Consider the following 23,597-nt stretch of genomic DNA (forward strand, 5'->3'; position numbering starts at 1 on the left):
CTAATAAAATAACAAAGACCCCCAAAATAAAAAAATGCCCTACCCTATTCTAAATTTAAAAAGTTCAAAGCTCTTTTACCTTACCAGCCCTGAAAAGGGCCATTTGCGGGGCATGCCCCAAAGAATTCAGCTCTTTTGCCTGTAAAAAAAAACCATACAATACCCCCCCCCAACATTACAACCCACCACCCACATACCCCTAATCTAACCCAAACCCCCCTTAAATAAACCTAACACTAAGCCCCTGAGATCTTCCTACCTTATCTTCACCATGCCAGGTTCACCGATCCGTCCTCGGAAGTCTTGATCCAAGCCTCGGAAGTGTTGATCCAAGCCCAAGCGGGGGCTGAAGAGTGACGTCCATCCTCCGGCTGAAGTCTTGATCCAAGCGGGCAGAAGAGGACATCCGGACCGGCAAACATCTTCTTCCAAGCCGCATCTTCTATGTTCTTCAATCCGATGACGACCGGCTGATCTTCAAGACCTCCAGCGCGGATCCATCCATCTTCACCGACGACTTCCCGACGAATGACGGTTCCTTTAAGGGACGTCATCCAAGATGGCATCCCTCGAATTCCGATTGGCTGATAGGATTCTATCAGCCAATCGGAATTAAGGTAGGAAAATTCTGATTGGCTGATGGAATCAGCCAATCAGAATCAAGTTCAATCCGATTGGCTGATCCAATCAGCCAATCAGATTGAGCTCGCATTCTATTGGCTGATCGGAACAGCCAATAGAATGCGAGCTCAATCTGATTGGCTGATTGGATCAGCCAATCGGATTGAACTTGATTCTGATTGGCTGATTCTATCAGCCAATCAGAATTTTCCTACCTTAATTCCGATTGGCTGATAGAATCCTATCAGCCAATCGGAATTCGAGGGATGCCATCTTGGATGACGTCCCTTAAAGGAACCGTCATTCGTCGGGAAGTCGTTGGTGAAGATGGATGGATCCGCGCTGGAGGTCTTGAAGATCAGCCGGTCGTCATCGGATTGAAGAACATAGAAGATGCGGCTTGGAAGAAGATGTTTGCCGGTCCGGATGTCCTCTTCTGCCCGCTTGGATCAAGACTTCAGCCGGAGGATGGACGTCACTCTTCAGCCCCCGCTTGGGCTTGGATCAACACTTCCGAGGCTTGGATCAAGACTTCCGAGGACGGATCGGTGAACCTGGCATGGTGAAGATAAGGTAGGAAGATCTTCAGGGGATTAGTGTTAGGTTTATTTAAGGGGGGTTTGGGTTAGATTAGGGGTATGTGGGTGGTGGGTTGTAATGTTGGGGGGGGGGTATTGTATGGGTTTTTTTACAGGCAAAAGAGCTGAATTCTTTGGGGCATGCCCCGCAAATGGCCCTTTTCAGGGCTGGTAAGGTAAAAGAGCTTTGAACTTTTTTAATTTAGAATAGGGTAGGGCATTTTTTTATTTTGGGGGTCTTTGTTATTTTATTAGGGGGCTTAGAGTAGGTGTAATTAGTTTAAAATGGTTGTAATATTTTTCTAATGTTTGTAAATATTTTTTTATTTTTTGTAACTTAGTTCTATTTTATTTTTTGTACTTTAGTTAGTTTATTTAATTGTAGTTATTTGTAGGTATTTTATTTAATTAATTTATTGATAGTGTAGTGTTAGGTTTAATTGTAACTTAGGTTAGGATTTATTTTACAGGTAATTTGGTAATTATTTTAACTATTTTAGCTATTAAATAGTTATTAACTATTTAATAGCTATTGTACCTGATTAAAATAAATACAAAGTTGCCTGTAAAATAAATATTAATCCTAAAATAGCTACAATATAATTATTATTTATATTGTAGCTATATTATGGTTTATTTTACAGGTAAGTATTTAGCTTTAAATAGGAATAATTTATATAATAAGAGTTAATTTATTTTGTTAGATTTAAATTATATTTAACTTAGGGGGGTGTTAGTGTTAGGGTTAGACTTAGCTTTAGGGGTTAAAAAATTTATTAGAAGAGCGGTGAGCTCCGGTCGGCAGATTAGGGGTTAATGTTTGAAGTTAGGTGTCGGCGATGTTAGGGAGGGCAGATTAGGGGTTAATACTATTTATTATAGGGTTATTGAGGCGGGAGTAAGGCGGATTAGGGGTTAATAACTTTATTATAGTAGCGGTGCGGTCCGCTCGGCAGATTAGGGGTTAATAAGTGTAGGTAGGTGGCGGCGACGTTGGGGGGGGCAGATTAGGGGTTAATAAATATAATATAGGGGTCGGCGGTATTAGGGGCAGCAGATTAGGGGTACATAGGGATAATTTAGCTGGCGGCGGTGTACGGAGCGGTAGATTAGGGGTTAAAAAATTTAATAGAGTGGCGGCGATGTGGGGGGACCTCGGTTTAGGGGTACATAGGTAGTTTATGGGTGTAAGTGTACTTTAGAGCACAGTAGTTAAGAGCTTTATAAACCGACGTTAGCCCAGAAAGCTCTTAACTCCTGACTTTTTTCTGCGGCTGGAGTTTTGTCGTCAGATTTCTAACGCTCACTTCAGCCACGACTCTAAATACCGGCGTATTCCCATTGAAAAGATAGGATACGCAAATGGCGTAGGGGGATCTGCGGTATGGAAAAGTCGCGGCTGTAAAGTGAGCGTTAGACCCTTTCCTGACTGACTCCAAATACCAGAGGGCGGTAAAAACCAGCGTTAGGAGCCTCTAACGCTGGTTTTGACGGCTACCGCCCAACTCTAAATCTAGCCGTGTGTATTTAATGCCTACAGATGAGTTAAACACATAGTTACACCCTGCAGTGCTCCTGTACCCTCAGATAAAGACACGTTAGTACAATGATAATATAATTAAAGTATTTTATATTAGATCACAATATTTATTTTACTGTGTATTTAATACCTACAGATGAGTTAAACACATAGTTACACCCTGCAGTGCTCCTGTGCCCTCAGATAAAGACACGTTAGTACAATGATAATATGATTATAGTATTTTATATTAGATCACAATATTTATTTACTGTGTATTTAATGCCTACAGATGAGTTAAACACATAGTTACACACTGCAGTGCCTCTGTACCCTCAGATAAAGACACGTTAGTACAATGATAATATAATTATAGTATTTTATATTAGATAACAATATTTATTTACTGTGTATTTAATGTCTACAGATGAGTTAAACACATAGTTACACCCTGCAGTGCTCCTGTACCCTCAGATAAAGACACCTGTTAGTACAATGATAATATAATTATAGTATTTTATATTAGATCACAATATTTATATTACTGTGTATTTAATGCCTACAGATGAGTTAAACACATAGTTACACCCTGCAGTGCCCCTGTACCCTCAGATAAAGACACGTTAGTACAGTGATAATATAATTATAGTATTTTATATAAAACACAATATTTATTTTACTGTGTATTTAATGCCGACAGATGAGTTAAACACATAGTTACATCCTGCAGTGCTCCTGTACCCACAGCTAAAGACACGTTAGTACAATGATAATATAATTATAGTATTTTATATTAGATCACAATATTTATATTACTGTGTATTTAATGCCTACAGATGAGTTAAACACATAGTTACATCCTGCAGTGCTCCTGTACCCTCAGATAAAGACACGTTAGTACAATGATAATATAATTATAGTATTTTATATTAGATCACAATATTTATATTACTGTGTATTTAATGTCTACAGATGAGTTAAACACATAGTTACATCCTGCAGTGCTCCTGTACCCACAGCTAAAGACACCTGTTAGTACAATGATAATATAATTATAGTATTTTATATTAGATCACAATATTTATATTACTGTGTATTTAATGTCTATAGATGAGTTAAACACATAGTTACATCCTGCAGTGCCCCTGTACTCACAGATAAAGACACGTTAGTACAATGATAATATAATTATAGTATTTTATATTAGATCACAATATTTATATTACTGTGTATTTAATGCCTACAGATGAGTTAAACACATAGTTACATCCTGCAGTGCTCCTGTACCCTCAGATAAAGACACGTTAGTACAATGATAATATAATTATAGTATTTTATATTAGATCACAATATTTATATTACTGTGTATTTAATGTCTACAGATGAGTTAAACACATATTTACACCCTGCTCCTGTAGCCTCAGATAAAGACACCTGTTAGTACAATGATAATATAATTATAGTATTTTATAGTAGATCGCAATATTTATTTTACTGTGTATTTAATGCCTACAGATGAGTTAAACACATAGTTACACCCTGCAGTGCTCCTGTACCCTCAGATAAAGACACGTTAGTACAATGATAATATAATTATAGTATTTTATATTAGATCACAATATTTATATTACAGTGTATTTAATACCTACAGATGAGTTAAACACATAGTTATATCCTGCAGTGCTCCTGTACCCTCAGATAAAGACACGTTAGTACAATGATAATATAATTATAGTATTTTATATTAGATCACAATACTTATTTTACTGTGTATTTAATACCTACAGATGAGTTAAACACATAGTTACACCCTGCAGTGCCCCTGTACCCTCAGATAAAGACACGTTAGTACAATGATAATATAATTATAGTATTTTATATTAGATCACAATATTTATATTACTGTGTATTTAATGCCTACAGATGAGTTAAACACATAGTTACATCCTGCAGTGCTTTTGTACCCTCAGATAAAGACACGTTAGTACAATGATAATATAATTATAGTATTTTATATTAGATCACAATATTTATTTTACTGTGTATTTAATGCCTACAGATGAGTTAAACACATAGTTACACCCTGCTCCTGTAGCCTCAGATAAAGACACGTCAGTACAATGATAATATAATTATAGTATTTTATATTAGATCACAATATTTATTTTACTGTGTATTTAATACCTACAGATGAGTTAAACACATAGTTACATCCTGTAGTGCTCCTGTACCTACAGATAAAGACACGTTAGTACAATGATAATATAATTATAGTATTTTATATTGCATAACAATATTTATATTACTGTGTATTTAATGCCTACAGATGAGTTAAACACATAGTTACACCCTGCAGTGCCCCTGTACCCTCAGATAAAGACACGTTAGTACAGTGATAATATAATTATAGTATTTTATATAAAACACAATATTTATTTTACTGTGTATTTAATGCCGACAGATGAGTTAAACACATAGTTACACCCTGCAGTGCTCCTGTACCCTCAGATAAAGACACGATAGTACAATGATAATATAATTATAGTATTTTATATTAGATCACAATATTTATTTTACTGTGTATTTAATGTCTACAGATGAGTTAAACACATAGTTACACCCTGCAGTGCTCCTGTACCCTCAGATAAAGACACCTGTTAGTACAATGATAATATAATTATAGTATTTTATATTAGATCACAATATTTACTTTACTGTGTATTTAATACCTACAGATGAGTTAAACACATAGTTACATCCTGCAGTACTCCTGTAGCCTCAGATAAAGACACGTTAGTACAATGATAATATAATTATAGTATTTTATATTAGATCACAATATTTATTTTACTGTGTATTTAATGTCTACAGATGAGTTAAACACATAGTTACACCCTGAAGTGCCCTGTACCCTCAGATAAAGACACCTGTTAGTACAATGATAATATAATTATAGTATTTTATATTAGATCACAATATTTATTTACTGTGTATTTAATGCCTACAGATGAGTTAAACACATAGTTACATCCTGCAGTGCTCCTGTACCCACAGCTAAAGACACGTTAGTACAATGATAATATAATTATAGTATTTTATATTAGATCACAATATTTATATTACTGTGTATTTAATGCCTACAGATGAGTTAAACACATAGTTACATCCTGCAGTGCTCCTGTACCCTCAGATAAAGACACGTTAGTACAATGATAATATAATTATAGTATTTTATATTAGATCACAATATTTATATTACTGTGTATTTAATGTCTACAGATGAGTTAAACACATAGTTACATCCTGCAGTGCTCCTGTACCCACAGCTAAAGACACCTGTTAGTACAATGATAATATAATTATAGTATTTTATATTAGATCACAATATTTATATTACTGTGTATTTAATGTCTATAGATGAGTTAAACACATAGTTACATCCTGCAGTGCCCCTGTACTCACAGATAAAGACACGTTAGTACAATGATAATATAATTATAGTATTTTATATTAGATCACAATATTTATATTACTGTGTATTTAATGCCTACAGATGAGTTAAACACATAGTTACACCCAACAGTGCTCCTGTACCCTCAGATAAAGACACGTTAGTACAATGATAATATAATTATAGTATTTTATATTAGATCACAATATTTATTTTACTGTGTATTTAAAGGGACATTCAACACTTAGTGTAACAGGTTTTAATATTGTAAATTAAGAAACGGAGGTCCGCCTACACTATACCCCTCCTCCCTTGCCGCCTTGCTTCTGTCCTAATCAGCGGCGCTAACTACTCTAATACCCGGTCAATATGGATGCCGAACTCCCCCCACTATTACGTAGCTGCCTTCTTCTTAAACTGATAAGCAAATCAGAATCCAGTCCTCGGACTGAAATTGCACGCGCGTGCAATTTCAGTCCGAGGACTGGATTCTGATTTGCTTATCAGTTTAAGAAGAAGGCAGCTACGTAATAGTGGGGGGAGTTCGGCATCCATATTGACCGGGTATTAGAGTAGTTAGCGCCGCTGATTAGGACAGAAGCAAGGCGGCAAGGGAGGAGGGGTATAGTGTAGGCGGACCTCCGTTTCTTAATTTACAATATTAAAACCTGTTACACTAAGTGTTGAATGTCCCTTTAATGTCTACAGATGAGTTAAACACATAGTTACATCCTGCAGTGCTCCTGTACCCTCAGATAAAGACACGTTAGTACAATGATAATATAATTATAGTATTTTATATTAGATCACAATATTTATATTACTGTGTATTTAATGTCTACAGATGAGTTAAACACATATTTACACCCTGCTCCTGTAGCCTCAGATAAAGACACCTGTTAGTACAATGATAATATAATTATAGTATTTTATAGTAGATCACAATATTTATTTTACTGTGTATTTAATGCCTACAGATGAGTTAAACACATAGTTATATCCTGCAGTGCTCCTGTACCCTCAGATAAAGACACGTTAGTACAATGATAATATAATTATAGTATTTTATATTAGATCACAATACTTATTTTACTGTGTATTTAATACCTACAGATGAGTTAAACACATAGTTACACCCTGCAGTGCCCCTGTACCCTCAGAAAAAGACACGTTAGTACAATGATAATATAATTATAGTATTTTATATTAGATCACAATATTTATATTACTGTGTATTTAATGCCTACAGATGAGTTAAACACATAGTTACATCCTGCAGTGCTTTTGTACCCTCAGATAAAGACACGTTAGTACAATGATAATATAATTATAGTATTTTATATTAGATCACAATATTTATTTTACTGTGTATTTAATACCTACAGATGAGTTAAACACATAGTTACATCCTGTAGTGCTCCTGTACCTACAGATAAAGACACGTTAGTACAATGATAATATAATTATAGTATTTTATATTGCATAACAATATTTATTTTACTGTGTATTTAATGCCTACAGATGAGTTAAACACATAGTTACACCCTGCTCCTGTAGCCTCAGATAAAGACACGTCAGTACAATGATAATATAATTATAGTATTTTATATTAGATCACAATATTTATTTTACTGTGTATTTAATACCTACAGATGAGTTAAACACATAGTTACATCCTGTAGTGCTCCTGTACCTACAGATAAAGACACGTTAGTACAATGATAATATAATTATAGTATTTTATATTGCATAACAATATTTATTTTACTGTGTATTTAATGCCTACAGATGAGTTAAACACATAGTTACACCCTGCTCCTGTACCCACAGATAAAGACACGTTAGTACAATGATAATATAATTATAGTATTTTTTATATTAGATCACAATATTTATATTACTGTGTATTTAATACCTACAGATGAGTAAAACACATAGTTACACCCTGTAGTGCTCCTGTACCCTCAGATAAAGACACCTGTTAGTACAATGATAATATAATTATAGTATTTTATATTAGATCACAATATTTATTTTACTGTGTATTTAATGCCTACAGATGAGTTAAACACATAGTTGCACCCTGCAGTGCTCCTGTACCCTCAGATAAAGACACACGTTAGTACAATGATAATATAATTATAGTATTTTATATTAGATCACAATATTTATATTACTGTGTATTTAATGTCTACAGATGAGTTAAACACATAGTTACACCCTGCAGTGCCCTGTACCCTCAGATAAAGACACGTTAGTACAATGATAATATAATTATAGTATTTTATATTAGATCACAATATTTATTTACTGTGTATTTAATGCCTACAGGTGAGTTAAACACATAGTTACACCCTGTAGTGCTCCTGTACCCTCAGATAAAGACACGTTAGTACAATGATAATATAATTATTGTATTTTATATTAGATCACAATATTTATATTACTGTGTATTTAATACCTACAGATGAGTTAAACACATAGTTACACCCTGCAGTGCTCCTGTATCCTCAGATAAAGACACGTTAGTACAATGATAATATAATTATAGTATTTTATATTAGATCACAATATTTATATTACTGTGTATTTAATACCTACAGATGAGTTAAACACATAGTTACACCCTGCAGTGCTCCTATACCCTCAGATAAAGACACGTTAGTACAATGATAATATAATTATAGTATTTTATAGTAGATCACAATATTTATATTACTGTGTATTTAATGCCTACAGATGAGTTAAACACATAGTTACACCCTGCAGTGCTCCTGTACCCACAGCTAAAGACACCTGTTAGTACAATGATAATATAATTATAGTATTTTATATTAGATCACAATATTTATTTTACTGTGTATATAATGCCTACAGATGAGTTAAACACATAGTTACACCCTGCAGTGCTCCTGTGCCCTCAGATAAAGACACGTTAGTACAGTGATAATATAATTATAGTATTTTATATAAAACACAATATTTATTTTACTGTGTATTTAATACCTACAGATGAGTTAAACACATAGTTACACCCTGCAGTTCCCCTGTACCCTCAGATAAAGACACGTTAGTACAATGATAATATAATTATAGTATTTTATATTCGATCACAATATTTATATTACTGTGTATTTAATACCTACAGATGAGTTAAACACATAGTTACACCCTGCAGTGCTCCTATACCCTCAGATAAAGACACGTTAGTACAGTGATAATATAATTATAGTATTTTATATAAAACACAATATTTATTTTACTGTGTATTTAATACCTACAGATGAGTTAAACACATAGTTACATCCTGCTCCTGTACCCTCAGATAAAGACACGTTAGTACAATGATAATATAATTATAGTATTTTATATTAGATCACAATATTTATTTTACTGTGTATTTAATGCCTACAGATGAGTTAAACACAGGGGCCGATTTGTCAAGGGCCGAATTGCCCCTGATTCTGTGTGAGCCTTCAGGCTCACCGGAAACAGCAGTTAAGAAGCAGCGGTCCTTAACTAGTCCGCCGCCTCAGCAATCAACCCGATCAGATACGATCAGGTTGATTGACACCCCCTGCTAGCGGCTGATTGACAGCCAATCTGCAGGGGGCGGCATTGCACAAGCAGCTCCCCAGAGCTGTCCGCATTCAGCGATGTCGGGCGGACATGATTCGCTACAGCTATCTGTTCTAATCAGTCCCTTGGGCGCCGCAACCGCCTCTGGGAACCTAACCATGGGTCCCACCACTTTTAAAAGTTCTCGGACAGAACGTGTGTGACGGATAATAATCTGACAGACAAAGGTCCATTGGATAACAGTCCGGTCAGTCCGAGAACCTTTAAAAGCACAGCATGGGGGTGGGACCCATGGTTAGGTTCCCAGAGGCGGTTGCGGTGAGGCTCTGATTAGAACAGAACTCTCTGGAGCGTATCTGTCCTCAGCCGTTATTGGATAATCTGATTGGTCCGTGTCTCTGACATAACGGATGCACAACCAATCAGATAATGTTGTTAGTGTGTCACTAGCGCCTAGTGCGGTTTTAGTCAATTTGCAGCATGTGAAGAAAACTGAGGTCACATCATTTGCTTTCTGACCTCTCTAGAGAGTTTTATACAAAAACAAGAGCTGTTTAACCCCTTCACTACCGGGAATTTAAGAGAAAATCTTGACAAAGTACCGGAGAAATTTTAGTATTTTTGCTGTCACTCCATTTAAATGGAAATAGAGCCTTTGTTTTATAACAATAATAATAATAATAATAATAATAATAATAATATAATAACATTTCTACTATTAACAGCAATGTCAGTAAATATCAGCTTCAGTAAATAATAGACATTAGGATACAGCTTTTGTGATGTTTTACTATCACAGCAATACAAGTCTGCCCTCTAGTGGCCGTCCTGATGTACTGACATTATGTATAAAACCCACAGGCATCATGTAAATAAGCTTTAGATAAAGATACAGAACATATAATAATGGTGGTTACAGAAATAAATGTACAAGTAAATGACAAACAGAGCTCTTGTCTTATACTAAGTACTATAGCTGATCACACTGATGATATGAGCAGCAATCTGTCACTGTGTGATGTATTAGATCATTACCCCCCTTCTCTGGTCAGACTCTGTATATTATCTGGTCTATGTATAGTTTTATTATCCCCTTATAATTATTTACAGTGTATTAATATAAATAGCACAATGCTGTATAAGCAATGACCCTAGCATCTAGCAGTTATAATGGTGCTCACAGTTACATAAAGTGTCACACAGAGACTTGATACTACTGTATATAACACACAGGTGAGGAGCAGGTGTTATATATGGTACAGACACCATGTGACTCATCTGTATTTATTACCTAGTAAAGTAATCTGTACACAACAGTAATAATATTTATATAAACATTTATTGCTCACTGAGATCTGACAGCAGCTGTAAGTAACTTATAGCAAAACAAAGTAAGGGAAACTCATTGTGCTGATGCCTGGGGCTCTTATGGAGGGAATTTCAGTAGTGCTGATTGGCTGGGGGACTTATGGAGGGAATTTCAGTAGTGCTGATTGGCTGGGGGACTTATGGAGGGAATTTCAGTAGTGCTGATTGGCTGGGGACTTATGGAGGGAATATCAGTAGTGCTAATTGGCTGGGGCCTTATGGAGGGAATTTCAGTAGTGCTGATTGGCTGGGGGCTTATGGAGAGAATTTCAGTAGTGCTGATTGGCTGGGGTAATTATGGAGGGAATTTCAGTAGTGCTGATTGGCTGGGGGAATTATGGAGGGAATTTCAGTTGTGCTGATTGGCTGGGGGCTTATGGGGGGAATTTCTGTAGTGCTGATTGACTGTGGGCTTATGGAGGGAATTTCTGTAGTGCTAATTGGCTGGGGCCTTATGGAGGGTATTTCAGTAGTGCTGATTTGCTGGGGGCTTATGGAGGGAATTTCTGTAGTGCTGATTTGCTGGGGGCTTATGGAGGGAATTTGAGTAGTGCCGATTGGCTGGGGGCTTATGGAGGGAGATTTTGAGCAGTGCTGATTGGCTGGGAGCTTATGGAGGGAAATTGAGTAGTGTTGATTGGCTGTGAGTCTGGGGGAGGAGCTGACAGGTACTGTAGGAGTGCACCAGTCTGCCCTGAGGTAAATCTGTGAGCAGCAGTGATGTAGCATTTATATAATGCAGTAATGTAGCAGCCTGGTGATAACATTATATTTACATGGTGCAGGGGACTTATTCATTAATGTGAGAGCATCATTTCTATACAAACACCAAGCAAACAACTCAGCATAAATAAAACACATGAGATACAGAACAAGCTAAGTCACAGGTTACAGTAATGTGTAACTGTCTCTCTCTGTGTCTCTCAGGCAGTCACAGGTTACAGTAATGTGTAACTGTCTCTCGCTGTGTCTCTCAGGCAGTCACAGGTTACAGTAATGTGCAACTATCTCTCTCTGTGTCTCTCAGGCAGTCACAGGTTACAGTAATGTGTAACTGTCTCTCTCTGTGTCTCTCAGGTAGTCACAGGTTACAGTAATGTGTAACTGTCTCTCTCTGTCTCTCAGGCAGTCACAGGTTACAGTAATGTGTAACTGTCTCTCTCTGTGTCTCTCAGGCAGTCACAGGTTACAGTAATGTGTAACTGTCTCTCTCTGTGTCTCTCAGGCAGTCACATGTTACAGTAATGTGTAACTGTCTCTCTGTGTGTCTCTCAGGCAGTCACATGCTACAGTAATGTGTAACTGTCTCTCTCTCTGTCTCTCAGGCAGTCACAGGTTACAGTAATGTGTAACTGTCTCTCTCTGTGTCTCTCAGGCAGTCACATGTTACAGTAATGTGTAACTGTCTCTCTCTGTGTCTCTCAGGCAGTCACAGGTTACAGTAATGTGTAACTGTCTCTCTCTGTGTCTCTCAGGCAGTCACAGGTTACAGTAATGTGCAACTATCTCTCTCTGTGTCTCTCAGGCAGTCACAGGTTACAGTAATGTGTAACTGTCTCTCTCTGTGTCTCTCAGGCAGTAACAGGTTACAGTAATGTGTAACTGTCTCTCTGTGTCTTTCAGGCAGTCACAGGTTACAGTAATGTGTAACTGTCTCTCTCTGTGTCTTTCAGGCAGTCACAGGTTACAGTAATGTGTAACTGTCTCTGTGTCTCTCAGGCAGTCACAGGTTACAGTAATGTGCAACTATCTCTCTCTGTGTCTCTCAGGCAGTCACAGGTTACAGTAATGTGTAACTGTCTCTCTCTGTGTCTCTCAGGTAGTCACAGGTTACAGTAATGTGTAACTGTCTCTCTCTGTGTCTCTCAGGCAGTCACATGTTACAGTAATGTGTAACTGTCTCTCTCTGTGTCTCTCAGGCAGTCACAGGTTACAGTAATGTGTAACTGTCTCTCTCTGTGTCTCTCAGGCAGTCACAGGTTACAGTAATGTGTAAATGTCTCTCTCTGTATGTCTCAGGCAGTCACAGGTTACAGTAATGTGTAACTGTCTCTCTCTCTGTGTCTCTCAGGCAGTCACAGGTTACAGTAATGTGCAACTATCTCTCTCTGTGTCTCTCAGGCAGTAACAGGTTACAGTAATGTGTAACTATCTCTCTCTGTGTCTCTCAGGCAGTCACAGGTTACAGTAATGTGTAACTGTCTCTGTGTGTCTCAGGCAGTCACAGGTTACAGTAATGTGTAACTGTCTCTCTCTGTGTCTCTCAGGCAGTAACAGGTTACAGTAATGTGTAACTATCTCTCTCTGTGTCTCTCAGGCAGTCACAGGTTACAGTAATGTGTAACTGTCTCTGTGTGTCTCAGGCAGTCACAGGTTACAGTAATGTGTAACTGTCTCTCTCTGTGTCTCTCAGGCAGTAACAGGTTACAGTAATGTGTAACTATCTCTCTCTGTGTCTCTCAGGCAGTCACAGGTTACAGTAATGTGTAACTGTCTCTCTCTGTGTCTCTCAGGCAGTAACAGGTTACAGTAATGTGTAACTATCTCTCTCTGTGTCTCTCAGGCAGTCACAGGTTACAGTAATGTGTAACTGTCTCTCTCTGTGTCTCTCAGGCAGTAACAGGTTACAGTAATGTGTAACTGTCTCTCTCTGTGTCTCTCAGGCAGTCACAGGTTACAGTAATGTGTAACTGTCTGTCTGTGTGTCTCTCAGGCAGTCACAGGTTACAGTAATGTGTAACTGTCTCTGTGTCTCTCAGGCAGTCACAGGTTACAGTAATGTGTAACTGTCTCTCTCTGTGTCTCAGGCAGTCACAGGATACAGTAATGTGTAACTGTCTCTCTGTGTCTCTCAGGCAGTCACAGGTTACAGTAATGTGTAACTGTCTCTCTCTGTTTCTCAGGCAGTCACAGGTTACAGTAATGTGTAACTGTCTCTCTGTGTCTCTCAGGCAGTCACATGTTACAGTAATGTGTAACTGTCTCTCTGTGTCTCTCAGGCAGTCACAGGTTACAGTAATGTGTAACTGTCTCTCTCTGTGTCTCTCAGACAGTCATAGGTTACAGTAATGTGTAACTGTCTCTCTGTGTCTCTCAGGCAGTCACAGGTTACAGTAATGTGTAACTGTCTCTCTCTGTGTGTCTCTCAGGCAGTCACAGGTTACAGTAATGTGTAACTGTCTCTCTCTGTGTGTCTCTCAGGCAGTCACAGGTTACAGTAATGTGTAACTGTCTCTCTCTGTGTGTCTCTCAGGCAGTCACAGGTTACAGTAATGTGTAACTGTCTCTCTCTGTGTCTCTCAGGCAGTCACAGGTTACAGTAATGTGTAACTGTCTCTCTCTGTGTCTCTCAGGCAGTCACAGGTTACAGTAATGTGTAACTGTCTCTCTCTGTGTGTCTCAGGCAGTCACAGGTTACAGTAATGTGTAACTGTCTCTCTCTGTGTCTCTCAGGCAGTCACAGGTTACAGTAATGTGTAACTGTCTCTCTCTGTGTCTCTCAGGCAGTCACAGGTTACAGTAATGTGTAACTGTCTCTCTCTGTGTCTCTCAGGCAGTCACAGGTTACAGTAATGTGTAACTGTCTCTCTCTGTGTCTCTCAGGCAGTTACAAGGTGCAGTAATGTGTAAATGTCTCTCTCTGTGTCTCTCAGGCAGTCACAGGTTACAGTAATGTGTAACTGTCTCTCTCTGTGTCTCTCAGGCAGTCACAGGTTATAGTAATGTGTAACTGTCTCTCTCTGTGTCTCTCAGGCAGTCACAGGTTACAGTAATGTGTAACTGTCTCTCTGTGTCTCTCAGGCAGTCACAGGTTACAGTAATGTGTAACTGTCTCTATCTGTGTCTCTCAGGCAGTCACAGGTTACAGTAATGTGTAACTGTCTCTCTCTGTGTCTCTCAGGCAGTCACAGGTTACAGTAATGTGTAACTGTCTCTCTGTGTCTCTCAGGCAGTCACAGGTTACAGTAATGTGTAACTGTCTCTCTCTGTGTCTCTCAGGCAGTCACAGGTTACAGTAATGTGTAACTGTCTCTTTCTGTGTCTCTCAGGCAGTCACAGGTTACAGTAATGTGTAACTGTCTCTCTCTGTATCTCTCAGGCAGTCACAGGTTACAGTAATGTGTAACTGTCTCTCTGTGTCTCTCAGGCAGTCACAGTAATGTGTATCTGTCTCTCTGTGTGTCTCAGGCAGTCACAGGTTACAGTAATGTGTAACTGTCTCTTTCTGTGTCTCTCAGGCAGTCACAGGTTACAGTAATGTGTAACTGTCTCTCTCTGTGTCTCTCAGGCAGTCACAGGTTACAGTAATGTGTAACTGTCTCTCTCTGTGTCTCTCAGGCAGTCACAGGTTACAGTAATGTGTAACTGTCTCTCTCTGTGTCTCTCAGGCAGTCACAAGTTACAGTAATGTGTAACTGTCTCTGTGTCTCTCAGGCAGTCACAGGTTACAGTAATGTGTAACTGTCTCTCTCTGTGTCTCTCAGGCAGTCACAGGTTACAGTAATGTGTAACTGTCTCTCAGGCAGTCACAGGTTACAGTAATGTGTAACTGTCTCTCTGTGTGTCTCAGGCAGTCACAGGTTACAGTAATGTGTAACTGTCTCTTTCTGTGTCTCTCAGGCAGTCACAGGTTACAGTAATGTGTAACTGTCTCTCTTTGTCTCTAAGGCAGTCACAGGTTACAGTAATGTGTAACTGTCTCTCTCTGTATCTCTCAGGCAGTCACAGGTTACAGTAATGTGTAACTGTCTCTCTTTGTCTCTAAGGCAGTCACAGGTTACAGTAATGTGTAACTGTCTCTCTCTGTGTCTCTCAGGCAGTCACAGGTTACAGTAATGTGTAACTGTCTCTGTGTCTCTCAGGCAGTCACAGGTTACAGTAAAGTGTAACTGTCTCTCTGTGTCTCTCAGGCAGTCACAAGTTACAGTAATGTGTAACTGTCTCTCTCTGTGTCTCTCAGGCAGTCACAGGTTACAGTAATGTGTAACTGTCTCTCAGGCAGTCACAGGTTACAGTAATGTGTAACTGTCTCTTTGGGTCTCTCAGGCAGTCACAGGTTACAGTAATGTGTAACTGTCTCTCTCTCTGTGTCTCTCAGACAGTCACAGGTTACAGTAATGTGTAACTGTCTCTCTCTGTGTCTCTCAGACAGTCACAGGTTACAGTAATGTGTAACTGTCCCTCTCTGTGTCTCTCAGGCAGTCACAGTAATGTGTAACTGTCTCTCTGTGTCTCTCAGGCAGTCACAGGTTACAGTAATGTGTAACTGTCTCTGTGTCTCTCAGGCAGTCACAGGTTACAGTAATGTGTAACTGTCTCTCTGTGTCTCTCAGGCAGTCACAAGTTACAGTAATGTGTAACTGTCTCTCTCTGTGTCTCTCAGGCAGTCACAAGTTACAGTAATGTGTAACTGTCTCTCTCTGTGTCTCTCAGGCAGTCACAGGTTACAGTAATGTGTAACTGTCTCTCAGGCAGTCACAGGTTACAGTAATGTGTAACTGTCTCTTTGGGTCTCTCAGGCAGTCACAGGTTACAGTAATGTGTAACTGTCTCTTTGGGTCTCTCAGGCGGTCACAGGTTACAGTAATGTGTAACTGTCTCTCTGTGTCTCTCAGGCAGTTACAGTAATGTGTAACTGTCTCTCTCTCTGTGTCTCTCAGGCAGTCACAGGTTACAGTAATGTGTAACTGTCTCTCTCTGTGTCTCTCAGGGCAGTCACAGGTTACAGTAATGTGTAACTGTCTCTCTCTGTGTCTCTCAGGCAGTCACAGGTTACAGTAATGTGTAACTGTCTCTGTGTCTCTCAGGCAGTCACAGGTTACAGTAATGTGTAACTGTCTCTCTGTGTCTCTCAGGCAGTCACAGGTTACAGTAATGTGTAACTGTCTCTCTCTGTGTCTCTCAGACAGTCACAGGTTACAGTAATGTGTAACTGTCTCTCTGTGTGTCTCTCAGGCAGTCACAGGTTACAGTAATGTGTAACTGTCTCTCTGTGTGTCTCTCAGGCAGTCACAGGTTACAGTAATGTGTAACTGTCTCTCTGTGTCTCTCAGGCAGTCACAGGTTACAGTAATGTGTAACTGTCTCTCTCTGTGTCTCTCAGGCAGTCACAGGTTACAGTAATGTGTAACTGTCTCTCTGTGTGTCTCAGGCAGTCACAGGTTACAGTAATGTGTAACTGTCTCTTTCTGTGTCTCTCAGGCAGTCACAGGTTACAGTAATGTGTAACTGTCTCTCTCTGTGTCTCTCAGGCAGTCACAGGTTACAGTAATGTGTAACTGTCTCTCTGTGTCTCTCAGGCAGTCACAGGTTACAGTAATGTGTAACTGTCTCTCTCTGTGTCTCTCAGGCAGTCACAGGTTACAGTAATGTGTACTGTCTCTTTCTGTGTCTCTCAGGCAGTCACAGGTTACAGTAATGTGTAACTGTCTCTCTCTGTATCTCTCAGGCAGTCACAGGTTACAGTAATGTGTAACTGTCTCTCTGTGTCTCTCAGGCAGTCACAGTAATGTGTATCTGTCTCTCTGTGTGTCTCAGGCAGTCACAGGTTACAGTAATGTGTAACTGTCTCTTTCTGTGTCTCTCAGGCAGTCACAGGTTACAGTAATGTGTAACTGTCTCTCTCTGTGTCTCTCAGGCAGTCACAGGTTACAGTAATGTGTAACTGTCTCTCTCTGTGTCTCTCAGGCAGTCACAGGTTACAGTAATGTGTAACTGTCTCTCTCTGTGTCTCTCAGGCAGTCACAAGTTACAGTAATGTGTAACTGTCTCTGTGTCTCTCAGGCAGTCACAGGTTACAGTAATGTGTAACTGTCTCTCTCTGTGTCTCTCAGGCAGTCACAGGTTACAGTAATGTGTAACTGTCTCTCAGGCAGTCACAGGTTACAGTAATGTGTAACTGTCTCTCTGTGTGTCTCAGGCAGTCACAGGTTACAGTAATGTGTAACTGTCTCTTTCTGTGTCTCTCAGGCAGTCACAGGTTACAGTAATGTGTAACTGTCTCTCTTTGTCTCTAAGGCAGTCACAGGTTACAGTAATGTGTAACTGTCTCTCTCTGTATCTCTCAGGCAGTCACAGGTTACAGTAATGTGTAACTGTCTCTCTTTGTCTCTAAGGCAGTCACAGGTTACAGTAATGTGTAACTGTCTCTCTCTGTGTCTCTCAGGCAGTCACAGGTTACAGTAATGTGTAACTGTCTCTGTGTCTCTCAGGCAGTCACAGGTTACAGTAAAGTGTAACTGTCTCTCTGTGTCTCTCAGGCAGTCACAAGTTACAGTAATGTGTAACTGTCTCTCTCTGTGTCTCTCAGGCAGTCACAGGTTACAGTAATGTGTAACTGTCTCTCAGGCAGTCACAGGTTACAGTAATGTGTAACTGTCTCTTTGGGTCTCTCAGGCAGTCACAGGTTACAGTAATGTGTAACTGTCTCTCTCTCTGTGTCTATCAGACAGTCACAGGTTACAGTAATGTGTAACTGTCTCTCTCTGTGTCTCTCAGACAGTCACAGGTTACAGTAATGTGTAACTGTCTCTCTCTGTGTCTCTCAGACAGTCACAGGTTACAGTAATGTGTAACTGTCCCTCTCTGTGTCTCTCAGGCAGTCACAGTAATGTGTAACTGTCTCTCTGTGTCTCTCAGGCAGTCACAGGTTACAGTAATGTGTAACTGTCTCTGTGTCTCTCAGGCAGTCACAGGTTACAGTAATGTGTAACTGTCTCTCTGTGTCTCTCAGGCAGTCACAAGTTACAGTAATGTGTAACTGTCTCTCTCTGTGTCTCTCAGGCAGTCACAAGTTACAGTAATGTGTAACTGTCTCTCTCTGTGTCTCTCAGGCAGTCACAGGTTACAGTAATGTGTAACTGTCTCTCAGGCAGTCACAGGTTACAGTAATGTGTAACTGTCTCTTTGGGTCTCTCAGGCAGTCACAGGTTACAGTAATGTGTAACTGTCTCTTTGGGTCTCTCAGGCGGTCACAGGTTACAGTAATGTGTAACTGTCTCTCTGTGTCTCTCAGGCAGTTACAGTAATGTGTAACTGTCTCTCTCTCTGTGTCTCTCAGGCAGTCACAGGTTACAGTAATGTGTAACTGTCTCTCTCTGTGTCTCTCAGGCAGTCACAGGTTACAGTAATGTGTAACTGTCTCTCTCTGTGTCTCTCAGACAGTCACAGGTTACAGTAATGTGTAACTGTCTCTGTGTCTCTCAGGCAGTCACAGGTTACAGTAATGTGTAACTGTCTCTCTGTGTCTCTCAGGCAGTCACAGGTTACAGTAATGTGTAACTGTCTCTCTCTGTGTCTCTCAGACAGTCACAGGTTACAGTAATGTGTAACTGTCTCTCTGTGTGTCTCTCAGGCAGTCACAGGTTACAGTAATGTGTAACTGTCTCTCTGTGTGTCTCTCAGGCAGTCACAGGTTACAGTAATGTGTAACTGTCTCTCTGTGTCTCTCAGGCAGTCACAGGTTACAGTAATGTGTAACTGTCTCTCTCTGTGTCTCTCAGGCAGTCACAGGTTACAGTAATGTGTAACTGTCTCTCTGTGTGTCTCTCAGGCAGTCACAGGTTACAGTAATGTGTAACTGTCTCTCTGTGTGTCTCTCAGGCAGTCACAGGTTACAGTAATGTGTAACTGTCTCTCTGTGTGTCTCTCAGGCAGTCACAGGTTACAGTAATGTGTAACTGTCTCTCTCTGTGTCTCTCAGGCAGTCACAGGTTACAGTAATGTGTAACTGTCTCTCTCTGTGTCTCTCAGGCAGTCACAGGTTACAGTAATGTGTAACTGTCTCTCTCTGTGTCTCTCAGGCAGTCACAGGTTACAGTAATGTGTAACTGTCTCTCTCTGTGTCTCTCAGGCAGTCACAGGTTACAGTAATGTGTAACTGTGTCTCTGTCTCTCAGGCAGTCACAGGTTACAGTAATGTGTAACTGTGTCTCTGTCTCTCAGGTAGCCACAGGTTACAGTAATGTGTAACTGTCTCTGTGTCTCTCAGGCAGTCACAGGTTACAGTAATGTGTAACTGTCTCTCTCTGTGTCTCTCAGGCAGTCACAGGTTACAGTAATGTGTAACGGTCTCTCTGTGTCTCTCAGGCAGTCACATGTTACAGTAATGTGTAACTGTCTCTCTCTGTGTCTCTCAGGCAGTCACAGGTTACAGTAATGTGTAACTGTCTCTGTGTCTCTCAGGCAGTCACAGGTTACAGTAATGTGTAACTGTCTCTCAGGCAGTCACAGGTTACAGTAATGTGTAACTGTCTCTCTCTGTGTCTCTCAGGCAGTCACAGGTTACAGTAATGTGTAACTGTCTCTCTGTGTCTCTCAGGCAGTCACAGGTTACAGTAATGTGTAACTGTCTCTCTCTGTGTCTCTCAGGCAGTCACAGGTTACAGTAATGTGTAACTGTCTCTCTCTGTGTCTCTCAGGCAGTCACAGGTTACAGTAATGTGTAACTGTCTCTCTGTGTCTCTCAGGCAGTCACAGGTTACAGTAATGTGTAACTGTCTCTGTGTCTCTCAGGCAGTCACAGGTTACAGTAATGTGTAACTGTCTCTCTCTGTGTCTCTCAGGCAGTCACAGGTTACAGTAATGTGTAACTGTCTCTGTGTCTCTCAGGCAGTCACAGGTTACAGTAATGTGTAACTGTCTCTGTGTCTCTCAGGCAGTTACAAGGTGCAGTAATGTGTAACTGTCTCTCTCTGTGTCTCTCAGGCAGTCACAGGTTACAGTAATGTGTAACTGTCTCTCTCTGTGTCTCTCAGGCAGTCACAGGTTACAGTAATGTGTAACTGTCTCTCTCTGTGTCTCTCAGGCAGTCACAGGTTACAGTAATGTGTAACTGTCTCTCTCTGTGTCTCTCAGACAGTCACAGGTTACAGTAATGTGTAACTGTCTCTCTCTGTGTCTCTCAGGCAGTCACACGCTACAATATTATTACACTGGGGTCTCAGAGCCAGGACATGGGCTGCCTGTGTATGTTGGAGTTGGTTACGTGGATGAGAAGCAGATAATGAGATATGACAGTGACTCTCACATAGCACAACCTGCTGTTCAGTGGATGGAGACGGTTGAGGAGGATCCTGGTTACTGGGAAAGAGAGACACAGATACACAAAGGCACTGAGGCTTGGTTCAAACACAATGTGAAGACAGCAATGAGCCGCCTCAACCAGACAGCAGGTGAGATACTTATTATTACTATATACAGCAGCCTGTAAGTCCCACACATATATATATACTGTATATAACACACACACACATATACTGTATATAACACACACATATACTGTATATAACACACACATATATACTGTATATAACACACACACACATATACTGTATATAACACACACATATATACTGTATATAACACACACACACATATACTGTATATAACACACACATATACTGTATATAACACACACATATACTGTATATAACACACACATATATACTGTATATAACACACACACACATATACTGTATATAACACACACACACATATATATATATACTGTATATAACACACACACATATATATATATACTGTATATAACACACACATATATACTGTATATAACACACACACACATATATATATATATATACTGTATATAACACACACATATATACTGTATATAACACACACACACATATATATATACTGTATATAACACACACACACATATATATATATATACTGTATATAACACACACATATATACTGTATATAACACACACACACATATATATATATACTGTATATAACACACACATATATACTGTATATAACACACACATATATATATATATATATACTGTATATAACACACACACACATATATATATATATACTGTATATAACACACACATATACTGTATATAACACACACACATATACTGTATATAACACACACATATACTGTATATAACACACACATATACTGTATATAACACACACACATATACTGTATATAACACACACATATACTGTATATAACACACACATATACTGTATATAACACACACATATACTGTATATATATATATATATATACTGTATATAACACACACATATATACTGTATATAACACACACACATATATATACTGTATATAACACACACACACATATATATATACACTGTATATAACACACACACACATATATATATACACTGTATATAACACACACATATACTGTATATAACACACACACATATATACTGTATATAACACACACTGCTGCTCCTGTGTGACAATCACTATATCCTGTGCAGGTTTTCATTCTGTGCAGGTGATGTACGGCTGTGAGCTGTATGATGACGGCAGCACCAGGGGGTATGAGCAGTACGGTTATGATGGGAGAGAATTCCTCACCCTGGATACAGACAGAGGGATCTATGTCCCTATAATGACTGAGGCTCAGATCACTACACAGAGATGGAACAGCCCAGAGGACGGTACGGCTGAGAGACACAAGAATTACCTGCAGGGGATATGTATCGAGTATCTGAGGAAATACATCAGCGCTGGGAGCGCGGAGCTGGAGAGGAAAGGTGAGAGCACTGCTAGAATAAAATGCTGCAATTACAGCTCAGGATATCACTGCTGGGGCACAACACTGAATTCAGCAAGTATAGAGAGTCTAGAGGGCGGGACTCATAACTCTGTCATCTGATTGGTTAGAATCTGCTGTCACTCTGCTGCATGTCCCTCTCAGTCATATGGTTTATTATAGGATAGAAGGTCTGAGCCTCTCTCACTGCTAGAATAAAATGCTGCAATTACAGCTCAGGATATCACTGCTGGGGCACAACACTGAATTCAGCAAGTATAGAGAGTCTAGAGGGCGGGACTCATAACTCTGTCATCTGATTGGTTAGAATCTGCTGTCACTCTGCTGCATGTCCCTCTCAGTCATATGGTTTATTATAGGATAGAAGGTCTGACCCTCCCTCACTGCTAGAATAAAATGCTGCAATTACAGCTCAGGATATCACTGCTGGGGCACAACACTGAATTCAGCAAGTATAGAGGGCGGGACTCATAACTCTGTCATCTGATTGGTTAGAATCTGCTGTCACTCTGCTGCATGTCCCTCTCAGTCATATGGTTTATTATAGGATAGAAGGTCTGACCCTCCCTCACTGCTAGAATAAAATGCTGCAATTACAGCTCAGGATATCACTGCTGGGGCACAACACTCAGCAAGTATAGAGCGTCTAGAGGGCGGGACTCATAACTCTGTAATCTGATTGGTTAGAATCTGCTGTCACTCTGCTGCATGTCCCTCTCTGTCATATGGTTTATTATAGGATAGAAGGTCTGACCCTCCCTCACTGCTAGAATAAAATGCTGCAATTACACCTCAGGATATCACTGCTGGGGCACAGCACTGAATTCAGCAAGTATAGAGCGTCTAGAGGGCGGGACTCATAACTCTGTCATCTGATTGGTTAGAATCTGCTGTCACTCTGCTGCATGTCC

The 23,597-nt window shown here is 39.7% G+C and overlaps 1 protein-coding gene across 2 annotated transcripts in view; it reads left to right on the forward strand.

Annotated features, from left to right (window-relative positions):
• The window catches only part of LOC128667049 (H-2 class I histocompatibility antigen, Q9 alpha chain), a 614,967-nt gene that overhangs the window by 48,911 nt on the left and 542,459 nt on the right, over positions 1-23,597 (forward strand). The window contains exons 2-3 of one of the 2 annotated variants that reach the window (XM_053721928.1): positions 21,022-21,288; positions 22,388-22,666. The exons of the other annotated variant lie outside the window; for it this stretch is intronic. Of the exons in view, the coding sequence (XP_053577903.1) occupies positions 21,022-21,288; positions 22,388-22,666 (546 nt within the window). The remainder of the gene's footprint in view (positions 1-21,021; positions 21,289-22,387; positions 22,667-23,597) is intronic. 2 annotated transcript variants of the gene reach the window in all.

Source organism: Bombina bombina, chromosome 7, assembly GCF_027579735.1.
Source record: "Bombina bombina isolate aBomBom1 chromosome 7, aBomBom1.pri, whole genome shotgun sequence".
In the NCBI taxonomy this organism is placed as follows: domain Eukaryota; kingdom Metazoa; phylum Chordata; class Amphibia; order Anura; family Bombinatoridae; genus Bombina; species Bombina bombina.